General features: G+C 36.3%; 1 protein-coding gene across 2 annotated transcripts in view; it reads right to left on the minus strand.

The window, feature by feature from the left end:
- Nucleotides 1-3,801: 3,801 nt before the first annotated feature.
- NLGN4X (neuroligin 4 X-linked) overlaps nt 3,802-12,444 on the minus strand; it is a 126,287-nt gene continuing 117,644 nt past the window's right edge. For both annotated transcript variants that reach the window (XM_086479670.1, XM_086478894.1), the window contains one exon: nt 3,802-4,651. In XM_086479670.1, the coding sequence (XP_086335796.1) occupies nt 3,802-4,651 (850 nt within the window). The remainder of the gene's footprint in view (nt 4,652-12,444) is intronic.

Genomic DNA, 12,444 nt, shown 5'->3' on the forward strand with positions numbered 1-12,444 from the left:
TTATATACAAATTCAATATTCAAAATTCAAGCTGCTTGATTAGGTCTGTAGGCACATAATATGTTTCTATCTCAGAAGCTTGATTCTTCATATCAAAAATCTGATATGAATCATTCAGAATTTGCTTTTTGCAAATACTCCTCAATAATATGCTCAAAATTGGTCAAACAATATTGTTAGTACCTCTATTCAGCAGAATAGTTACAGAAAGCAAACAGTACCCAGCTCAAATTACTAAAAATGTCCATGTATGTTTCCAGTGAAAGGAAACCTGGTTGATAAATGGAATTGAATAGCATAAAAGAACAAACTATATTTACTTACTTAGCTTTTGAAGGAAGAATGATATTAATAAACCTGCAATACATGTAAATCCCTTAAATATATATGAGTAACTCATATTGCTACTCTTACTTTTTTTTTTTTTACCAAAACTCATTGTTTATCTGAATTTTAAATATAAAATGAATGTATATTTACTTGTGGAGGCTGGATATGTTATATTTATCTGAATTATTTTGATCCTTAATTTGGAAGATATACATTTTTCAGCTGCTAAACTATACACTAATATGGGATAGCTGCTTACCAAAGCATTTTTTCAGTGCAACAGAAAATACAAACAGAACAATTAAACCATTGCTTCAGTGGGAGTTGAAGTGCATACAGCTAATAAATATATGGAGCTTATTCTCTTATATCTTCATTGTCTGAGTTTCTTTCCTTTTACTGGCAGGCTTATAGAACTACAAAAGCCATGAAAACTCAATGTTAACTTAAAAGTGCAACCTCTGTTACTTTAATATTTTTGTTCTGTGTATCAAGGCATTGTTTACATTAGATAATGAAATGGAGATGGGGCAGAAAACACACCTCTGAAAGACCTTCTACACAAAAGGATGAACACGTAGTTCTTTGCACAAAGCATTAGAAAATACTGTGATATTTTATTATTAAAAATGCTGCTGAAAAGTTTATACATATGTGTCCAGCCATATATATCTTCTATCATTACTTAAGGCAAAAACAAAAAATTGCAAAACAATAACAGAAGAAACCATTAAACCCTGTGTGCCTCTTAAGGTCAAGAATATAAGCCTGGGAAAGTACTTTTGTTTTTCTTTTACAGTTTGCAAAGTATATTTTGATTTCATTATTATAGAATTCTATGAAGACCCTAGAAATCTGTTCCCTCTATAAATCATACATCAGTCCAGATGTATCAAATTATTAAATCAACTTGATTGTAATTACTTTTAAAAGCTAAAATCATTCACTTACAGGAACTGTTTTTTTACCCAAATGTCACAAGCCTGACACAGTACTGTACATATTGCTAGCAGAAGACAATTGGAAGTACTAAACAAATACTGTAATTCACATTACAAACATACCCAACTGATTATGATGCCAAGCATCATTACCTTTTTTATTTTTTTTCCTTTTTTTCTTTTTTTTTCTTTTTTTTTCACCTTTTTTTGTTAAGAGTTATGAACTGCTGCATCTCAGCTGAGGCATTACATAGGTGGTGGAAATGGCCTGGTATAGAGTCAGCGTTAATCAATATTATGTAATGGATCAGTGAAAAAAAAAAAAAAAAACAAACCAGTTTTCCATTTGGTACTAGTTGTACTTTGGGGTTCTTGCTTCATGACATTCCAACCTGAGCATCCAGGTCAGGTTTATAGCACATTATTACAGATGAAGGATTTTATCAGCCACATGTTGCATTTTTATCATGTCATTAACTTTCTTCTGATTTCGTTCCTTCAGAATCTGTTTTACTGCCTGCTACAACAAGGAGTTGTGCAGATGAATAGACCTCAGTGAATCACCTTGTCTTTTATTTTATTTGTAAGGGTGACTATTCCAAGACATTTTATTAGAAAACAAAAAGCATTGAAAACAAGAAGAGGTACAAGGCATCTTGTGTTAGATACTTATGGGACATATGATATTGATGCAGCTTACTTGTGAATTGATAATAGAAAATACATCTGGCATAATCATGTTCAAGTGCAGACCAATTTGTTCAAATATCTTTGGTTACTATCTCTCGATGATGGAGTAACTTTCAAAGACAAAATATAAAGCAATCTTCATCTGCAAGAACTTATTTCTAGCTTTTCACATTCAAATCAGTTGTTTGAATCAAACGGCTAAGTTCCTTTGTTTCATAGCTCTGCTTGGCCCCTGGTTTCCTAGTGAAGGAACGGCAGAAGGGAATAATCAGCTGACAATTTTGCCCTTCCTGAGAGTGATGCTCTCTGGGATTTTCGGCCTCTGCTTCTTTTTCCTTAACGTTCACTGACTATGGGACTGCTGTGTAATAAATCAGCAAAAAAAGTATTTTTTGACAGGTATGCTCTCAAGCACAAAACAGGATAATGGGCAGAGAAGTTCTTTACACACTGATCATTTCTGAACAGTTTAAGAAACAGCCAGCCAACCAACCCACCATTTCCCCACTTTCAAATTTTGATTTTATTTCATTTAGCAAAGCTAAGAAGGTGCTTTCTCAGCTGAGATTCCGCTGCAACTGCTGGTGAATATAGAGCTAGTTTTCCTCAGAAAAGGCTGACCAAAACACAGGCTTTCTTTGCTTTTGTCAGGGCACAAAACTCTTCCTAATGTACCACAATAACCAAGAACTACGAACTGGACTCTGAATATATATTATTGGATGTTTCTTGGTTCATTTCAACAAGCTTAAAATAGTAATTATTTTCTTTTGTGTTTTTTTTTTTCTCCATTTTCCAATTCATTGCTGTGTTGCAATTTAACAAAGGCTAACACAAAATTAAATTATAGAAAAAAAGTTTCAAAAAAGAACAACAATCTCCTATGAATACTTTAACATGCACTAGTGTAACCTGTAAGAGAAAATACGCAGGTCACACAGACAACTGTATCCTCTGCATGACACCATGGCCTCATATAAATGAAACATGTTAGAAAAAACTCATGGTTTTTGTTTACCACTAGTAATTAAGAAGAAATTCCTCCTTTGGGCTTGGAGGAAACAGAGGTGATATGACTAATGTATATACACATAGGTCACAACCGAATGCACAATCTTTCTAAAAGCTCTTTTCAAACTGAAAACATCAATAAAAGCTTCTTCTTTTTCTTTTTGTTTTTAAACTCACATCTATGTACATTTTTACAAAGTTTCTTTAAATATAGTTCAGGCTGGCAAGTCATCTCTTTGCACAGAACTATACGTATTTTACTGCATAGTCAGTCCTCCTCTTTTTTTTCATTTTTGTTTTTAATAATAAAATTCTATTTCCCCCATCTGGATTACAGCTTCATACGCTGGGTAAAAGCCCGTGGTGATGTCTTTGTTTTAACAAGGGCCATTCATGGTATGGCACATAAAGAATTTTTTTTAATTATTTTATTTATTTAAAAAAAACCCAAAACACCTGTACAGTCACTGGCTCTGTGTTCCAGAAGACTCTGCTTTGCTTGTTACACTCAAAACACCATTTTAAGTGACTTCTTCTGGCCTCAACTTTCAATCAAAGTGGCTGAGATCTTAAAGCAGTATCGTAACAGCAATGTACACTTTTCACATTTCACAGGGTTTGTAGTTGATCTTTAACATCAGAGAGTTTCTGTGGGAAGGATCGATAAGAAAATAATGACTGTCCTTCTCTTTTACTTGTTTTTACTTTATATTTTGACAAGGCGTTCAATGGATGGTATTATAACTTTTTCCTCTTCTTTTTTTTTTTTTTTTCTTTTTTTTTTTCTTTCTTCCAAGTGGCTTGTGAGGGTAGAGGGGAAAGGGCTGAGCTATACCCTGGTGGTCGAATGTCCATGGGGCAAATTTGTACTGTTTTGTCCTCCACTGAAGGTGTTGAAAGTATGCAAAGGCTGCATTCCTGTTAATGTATTTGGAATCATGGTTATGGTGTTGGGTGTCATTAGCGGGATGTCGTCTGGGGACCTTCTCAAAGTAAGCGTGTAGTCAGGCGGACAGGTTAGTCTCAGCGTGTCATGGGCCTGCAGTGACTCACACTCGTGGTCATGTTCTAGCTGTTTCATCTGCAACGACATAATCTCTTCATTTTGTATGTGTGCGATATCATTGGTCGTGTTCCTCTGGGGGCTAGGGCGCCTGTGAGTCTCGTGACGCCGCTTGTCCTTCTTGTAATATAATGCAGCAAAAGCTAAAATATTGAGAAACAGCAAAGATGCCCCCACAGCAATGGTGACACTCAGCTCTGTGGAGTAATCTCGCTTGTTTTCTATCAGAACTGTCGTATCCTCCGGAGCTGTTTTATGGGTGTCTTTTGAATGTTTGGGATTGTTGGCAGGTGTCATCGCTGGGCGTTTGGTGGCTGGCCACAATTTACCAGGAGAACGTCGTGTCACATAAGGAAATGATGTCATGTCAGGAGGGGGGACTTTGGTTGTTGTGGAAACATACTGAAATATTTCATTCAGGTTGTGAAGGTGTGGTACGAGCTCCAACCAGAAAGCAACTTTTGTTGCTCGGTAGTGATCACGAACACGGGGTTTCAGGCCAATATGCAGATAAAGCTGGTCTTTAGGATTATATTTGGACCAGGCCACTTCTTCAAAGCGGTTGGGTTTTGTGTGGATGAACTTTGTGTCCTGTGGAACAGGCTGGTTTGGATCTCTACAAAAATAAAAACAGGCAATATTATAGTCATTAAAAAACAAAAACAAAGACAAAAGCAAAACCCAAAACCCCCTCCATCCTTTAGTTAATGGTTTATCTGATAATTAATGTAACCTAAGAATAGAATCTAAAAAAGCCTCCCTAATTTAACAGCAGACATTAATATATAAACAAAAGAAAAATTACTTACTGTAGAGAATCTCAGACACTGTGATACTTTTTTACATGAAAACAGAGAAAGGGTTGTGTTTCAGCTCCCAAAAGCTCATCTGAAGTTCTGTGATTCATACTCCAAAATTGGCTTAGAGAAGTAGCAACTACCTTTCCCCATAGTAATGGTGTAGGTTCAGCTCTTCTCAAGGTTTGGAGATTAACTTTCTCATTTAAAGTACCACTACTTCCCACTGCTGTAAGTAGTAAATATGGGCATCTAACCCTGTGGCGATGTTGGAAGTTCGTGTGACCATAAGAATTTATACTAGCTGCATATATTACATTAAAAACTTCAAAATATGAAGTATCAGGGCTAATACATGTAACTGTGGACTATTTCTATTTGTGTTCCTTTACTGAGCTATTAGTCCCCTTTCGCTCAAATATCTACTTTAGGGAAAAGCCTTTGAAGTATTTGTATGTCACAAATCTTTCCATCGTTTGCATTAGCAGACTACTATTTGAAAGATCCATGTCCTCGTTAATAGTAAATAACTACGTTTAATGGCTGTAGGACAGTGAGCCTTAGTTCTGTCCCAGTTTGTAGGGAGGATAAATATATTAGTTGAGATCAACAAGGGTTATAGTAGTTAAGTAGTGGTAGAGATAAGAGTAGGACACTGCTCAGAGATAATTTCAAAATTGGTAACCCAAATATTTAATTGAAATTATGCTTTTCTCATGTTTTATTTTTTCTTTTTTTATAGGTTCAGAATAAAGGCAAACCAATGGCACAAAAAGCATTTAAATGTGCTTAGTGTCTAGGTATCCTTGTAATTTTCGCAAACCTTACATAAATACAACTTCCTCTTGTTATGAATCAATACAGAAATTTAAAATTTCTAATACTGAGTTTAATATTCTGTTGTACATGAGTCTGAGTCTTCTTTTGCAGCAAAGGCTATTGCCTGGGACTTTGTGATATATTATACTGAGAGTACATGATTCATTTTCTGTGCATTACTCTGAGAACTTCCCATTCTCCTTTCCACTCCCATATGCATTAGTTTATTTCCTGTGAAAATGTTTCTAATATTTTCTTTTTTTTCCAATATACTGTTATGTATGTTACGGGAATACCACGACCCACTGCTACGGATTTTAAAGCATTTTAGTTTTTTTTACATTTCCATTTTCAAAAGCTCATGAACATGATTCCCTAATTTAGCATTCCTTTGTTGTTCATAAAGAGCTGTTCCTTAGTTCTTAAACCAGACTGGTAATTTGACTTTAGTAATCTTATGATTCTTGTATTCATCTGTTTACCTGAAGGAATTTATCTTACTATTTTTTTGAGTGAAGAGAAGAATTCTTTTTCTACATAATTTTGGTACTTTGGTTTACTTATGCTTGTGCTTTTAGGTGTTTAGTGGGGTTATTTTTGTGGTTTGGGTTTTTTTTTTATATATATATTGTACTGCATCAAATCTTTCCCGTCTCAATAACATACATATTAGGAGTCCAGAACTGTGGCTATTTCATCTATTGATCTACCTACCTACTTATCTATTTAATTTTCATTTTAAGTAGTAATAGTTAGCCAAGTTGTGTTAATTCTGAACAAAAAGATAATTGCGTAGTAATTGTTCATCCCACTTGAAAGTAGAAGATTAATATCCACTTCCAGACAGTACAGCAGCAGATGTATGCTGCTGCTTTGAGGGATTCTAACATGCATCGAAGAAGGAAATAACAGTATTTCTTTTGTTCTTAAAGAACAGACTGAAAGATTTGGTAAATCCAGAGGAGAAGATATTGGCTCAATTCAATATATCTACTATTACAGTACTTTGGGGTTCAACACATAAATTCTAAAGCACATTAAAAATCAGCAAGATTATCAAAATGCAAAGCTTTTTTCTTCTCAGACACTCAAAATACTGCAAGAGTTACAGCACAAAGTCCATCTTGGTTCTCCCCGCTTGCTGTTCTGACTCACAGCGCAAAGGACTCCAGGAAGGATCCTACAGAAAACATACAACTTAAACTAGCTCATGTAAATGAGTTGCACTTGATACACAGTAGAGGAGATGAAACAGCCAAGCACTTATTTCAAGAAGCCAAGCTGGACATGCACTTTTTAAAATTTTTTTTTTTTGAATGGCCCTATAAAAATGAGAGCAGATGATGATTTTCACAACTAAACATTCTTTAAATTAGCATTCCCTTCCCCTACAAATGGCCTACAAACCAAGTAAATACCAGCTTCCTTTTCCTTTCCCTCTCTTCCGTTCTCTACCTCCATCTCTCCTTTTTAACTATATCTATTAGAAAAAGCCAATTATGCTGCTGCCTCCTCCAAACACAAGAGAGAAAATTACATTACATGAGGCTAGTCTTATATTTCAGGATTTGTTTACATGGCTGTGTGGGGGCATGAAGCCATCTGTTGAAATAAGGAACAGAAAAATTCAGCCAGCCCTACAGACAAGTAATTTTTTTGCTGAGGGTATCAGAACTCTACCATTGGCATCAACTCTAGGGTCAATCGCTAAATAACTGAATAAATGGTTTGAGTATTCTCTGTGAATTTGGAGGATAGGTATCTGAAAGACTTTTATTTTGTGTTGTTTTTTTTTTTTTCCCCACAAGAAAATGTAATAACTAAGTCCAGTCCTAAATAGAGGATCTAATAATGCATAGATCTTAGTTTTGCAGACTACTGATAATTTACCAAAAATATTCAGTGGATATAAGTAAGTGGATTTTTACTTTCCTTGGCCCTCCTCCTATGTACACTGGACACAGTTCATAAAATCATAAGGCCACAACTTATGATAGGATAAGTATTTTCCTTGGGTAGTTGGACAGTTTATCCTATTATGAACACTTTTGTGGTATTATAGATAGGCATAAAATATAGACGTACATACAATCATTTCTCCTATTGAATCAGCTGTTTTTGACAAATCTTCTATCTATTACTTTAAATTTCCTTTTGTTTTTTTTATTCTCTCACATCACCTTTGTGTTATTGGACATTCTTGAGGCTCAAGTGTGCAATTACAGAACAAAAGGCTAGGAAACCTTCCTTCAAAAACCCAGTGCAATCATGGTGATAAAAATATAATCTGAATAATATATTTTCAGTTCTGTACTTTCAGTAATGTCTCTCATATGGACTACATAACTTGTTTCCCAGTTCTACTAGTTGGCAGGGAGGCTTTTTTTCTTCTTCATCGTATTGCTAGAACAAAACTGATGATTATTGTTGCTCATTTTGCTCTCCGATTATTCATTTTTACCACCTTTAGAATTCACCTTAAACAGCTTCTCCATCAAAAAAGTGCCCCCATCATGAAATGCCTGACCTTGGCTTCCATATGATGGTCTTTCTTGTCTTATTTAGGGTATGTATTAATGTGCAGAATCATCTGATTTCACTTATCACTTCTTCCCCCCCTTTCAGTCTGCACTGATTTTGCTCAATTTAACGTGTTGCTGTTTATTGCCATTTAATTCACATCTCATGGGCTACAAATCTACATTCAAAACATTGATTTTTTTCTCAGATGATATAAAGTAATTGTTTCTGTAATGGTTGCCGACTGAAGAGCAACACACATTCCTGTTCACAAGGTGAATTAGTAGATGACCTTGAAGGCAAATGAGGGAACTGAGTATTTCGTATCTGGTGATATTGGCATGGGAAGTATGATGGGGAATCTTAAGAAGTTTTCTCTTATCCTGAATTCCATATAACATGTTGAAATACCATTCATCTTTTGAATACTTCTGCAACAGCATTAACTATCACTCAGGACAATGAAACTGTTAACATTAATGCACTTAAGTGTTTTGTTCTTTTGTGTTGTTCTTTAACTTCATTGGAGAGCAAAAGGTCTCAACAGTTACATACTGAGTCTGCCTCCAAGACACTGAAAGGTCCCTTGATCATTTATTTTCTTTCATCAGTCCTCTTTTCTCCATATGGGGAAAAAAAAAAAAAAAAAAAAAAAAAAGAGAAGAACTGTGTGGCATTTCTTTATGCTTCCACTGATTTTTCATGTTGTCACAATACTAATAATGATACAGCCATTCCTGCCTGAAGCACTGGTACACAAGCGTATTTTCCCTTACCTCCTTTCCTCACTTATCACCAGTTCCCACTGTTGCCATGCTCCCAGTCAGCTATTATAACTACTAAGGAAAGCAAACCATAAGAAGTAGATTGTTTTGTTTGACTAACACAGATTTACCATTGCAGACAGTTATTTCTTCAGACAAAAACATCAAAAAGAAATGCAACAGCATCATAAAGGAATTCACAGAGAATTGATTTGAAAATATGCTTTAATCATTGTAAGTTTAAATTTGTCTTCTATTAGAAAGCCAAACAATGTAAAACATAGACATCCTTAAAAACTCAGGTTTTTTCTTCAGAATCGATGGTAGTAAAATAATTCAGGAGTATTTGTCTTATTTACAAAGAAAACAAGAATATATCCTTTAGGTCTTTATCTTTCCCATCACCAGTCTAGGTAGGGCTGGATGAATGAGGTCAAAAATAGAGTATTGTAGCTCCTCAAAAGAAGGTAATTTTTAGAAACCCAACAGATGCCTCTAATGAGAGCATGGCTTTGTATCTACTCTATGAAACTTCAACTCCTTCTTCACGAGAGTGTAGCTGGCAGAGTATCTGTGAGGGACTGGCACAGATCCCCTCATGTCATTCACTCTCCTCCTGCTGATGTGTCTGCGAAAGATGTAACATGGCCCCAACTAATAGAACATTTGAGGATACAAAATTACGATTACAGTAAGGATAGTGCTACTGGCAGCAGACTGAAGCTTTAAGTGCACCTGTTAATGAGGCTCTTGCATATAATTTTGCAGAGTGGAAAAAAAATCTGCATTTTTACATAATTTCTGTATCCCAAATGTAGTTTCTCACACCTACTCTATAACAAACTGTTTTCCTGTTTCTAAGGCATGTTAGAAGCATAGTTTTGAAAAGGCCAAAACAACTGTTAATGCGTGTCATGGTTTAACCCCAGCCAGCAACTAAGTAGCATGCAGCCGCTCGCTCACTCCTCCCCCCTCCAAGTGGGATGGGGAGGAGTACCAGGAAAAGCAATACAACTCATGGGTTAAGAACAGTTCAATAACTAAAGCAAAATAAAATATAATAATAATAACAATAATAATAATAATAATAATAATAATAATAATGAAAATTAATATATAAAAAGAGAGAGAGAAATAAAACCCAAGACCAGTGATGCACAATGCAATAGCTCACCACCCACTGACTGATGCCCAAGCAGTGATCCACTCTGCACCCAGCCAACTCCCCCCAGTTTATATACTGAGCACGGCATTCTGTGGTATGGAATATCCCTTTGGCTAGTTTGAGTCAGCTGTCCTGGCCATACTCCCTCCTAGCTTTTTGTGCATGTGCTCACTGGCAGAGCACGGGAAGCTGAAAAATCCTTGACTTAGGATAAGCACTACTTAGCAACAACTGAAACATCAGTGTGTTAGCAACATTCTTCTCACACTAAATCCAAACCATAGCACTGTACCAGCTACTAGAAAGAAAATTAACTCTGTCCCAGCTGAAACCAGGACAATGCAAAAAAACCAAACAAAGAAAATGTCATAGCAAGGTAGAAAACGGAGGATTAGCAAAATGCAGCTTCCAGGTATTCATTTCAAGCACGATCCATTTACCACTAAACACTTTAATTGTCACCTCCTGTTTGCTAGCTTCGGTAAGTGACTACAAAGTAAAAGACAATAAAAACACCGTGCTTTGTGCTGTGTCTTTGACACCCAGTGATTTTACAAGATTGACCTGCCCTCCAAATCCAGCCTTGGCAGTGGGCCCATTAAACAATGTGTGTTTTCTAACAGCGGGTGGCATGTCAGTTAAAAGCCCAGCACAGTCCATCAGAACTATGCACCACCTGAGCCATAATTATACAATAAATACCTGGATGCAGCCTCTGTGGGAGAGTCATCGAGACCGGAAATGTCTCAGAGACATTAAAATTAAATAAATAAATCTGCAGGTTTAATGTTCAAGGCTCACCTACAGGGAAATGTGGAATAATAAAATCTTTCAGTTAGATTTTTCATATGTGTTGCCATGGGTACAAACACAAAGCAAGACAAGTTCTATCAGAATAAGGATTGAAAATTATTTAAAACCGGGTGAAAAAAAGCCCCAAAACAAAGCCCCCAACAATGAAGTCTTGAACCATATCAGTCTTTTTGAGAGCTGGAGGACCTGAGTGGGCACATTGGTTCCAAGCTGCATGTGTGAGTGTCCCCTGTTGCACTAGTGTTGAGGTGCTACAACCTTCTGTTTTCCATTGGATGCACCAGAGATGCAGAGGAAATGTAATCCTAAAATATTATTTTCCTCCAAGTATTCTCTGGTACCATCCAGAACAATTAATCATTGTTCATATAAAAAGAGAGAAAAACCCAGCAAGGTAATGCATCTTGTGTTGCTCTTTTCCTTTCCTTGTGAAAACTGAAAGTTTACAGCTAAGGGTCACTTCTAGTGACACATCTTTCAGACTGTCTATAAAGGGGCAAGTTTGGAATAGAAGATACACCCCATTCCCGTCTCATCAGCAACGGCGAAGTTTCAGAAATGACTAATGGCTCTCCCAAAGCACCTGTTGTGCCTTTACGTGTGGTATGACAATGGGCTCATAACCAGAGCACTGGGTTATGGCATGTATAGCCTGCTAAAATTAGCTTTCAAGTAGCAACAGCTGGAAAGTGCTTGCAATTATGAGTAATGGTGGCAGCTGGAGCTGCGAGAAGCTCCTGTCAGCCTCAAAAAAATTGCTTAAATATAAATTCTTATTCTACAGGGACTAGTCATAAAGTAATTGTAAATAACAGTGAGACTGTGGAGATCTTGCATCTCTATCATTCCAATGTTGTATATTTGTGAGGATCTGAAGCCCTCTATGTATACGTGGCACTTCATCTATAAAAATAAAGACAGGCTGATGATATAATCATCTTTCTGAGTATGCGGTACAGCCAGCATGCGGAGTTCTCTGTCCATAAACCAAGCTTTCATCCTGAAGTTTGCCCATCCTAGTACTGATGACTTCTTGTTGCTAAATACATCTAAATATTCCACAGTCCATTCACTATTGTTGCAGTACTGTGGGATTTCTGCATGCAAAAGTACCTGTTTGTCTACAATGGAGTGCAACAAAAGCTTTCTTTTCGCCTTGTAAATTGACCTGAAGCATTTGATTGTTTTTTACTCAATTAATGCTTGAGGTTTTTGTTAAGGCTGCAAAATCTCTCTCCCTTGAATGTCATTTGGATTCATTAAAGGCTGCAAGAGCTGCTGAAGCCTCCGAGTGTTTCACATGAGGCATCTCTGAATTTTTCTTATATAGCTGCATACCATTCGCTGCAGTGCAGTAAAGCTGCAGTTTCCAGAGCCCAATCCTGCCATTAAACATTCATTGGAAAGATTTACAGCCCCTTTGTGCCACAAGTATCTTTGTTTTAATTCAGTACCAAAGACTCAAGGTTAACAGAAAAGCCCTTGCTGCTCAAGTAAAACACTGCAATGGTCTTTAAAGGAATGCTATAGG

The sequence above is a fragment of the Leptosomus discolor genome, chromosome 1, assembly GCF_034619465.1.
Source record: "Leptosomus discolor isolate bLepDis1 chromosome 1, bLepDis1.hap2, whole genome shotgun sequence".
In the NCBI taxonomy this organism is placed as follows: domain Eukaryota; kingdom Metazoa; phylum Chordata; class Aves; order Leptosomiformes; family Leptosomidae; genus Leptosomus; species Leptosomus discolor.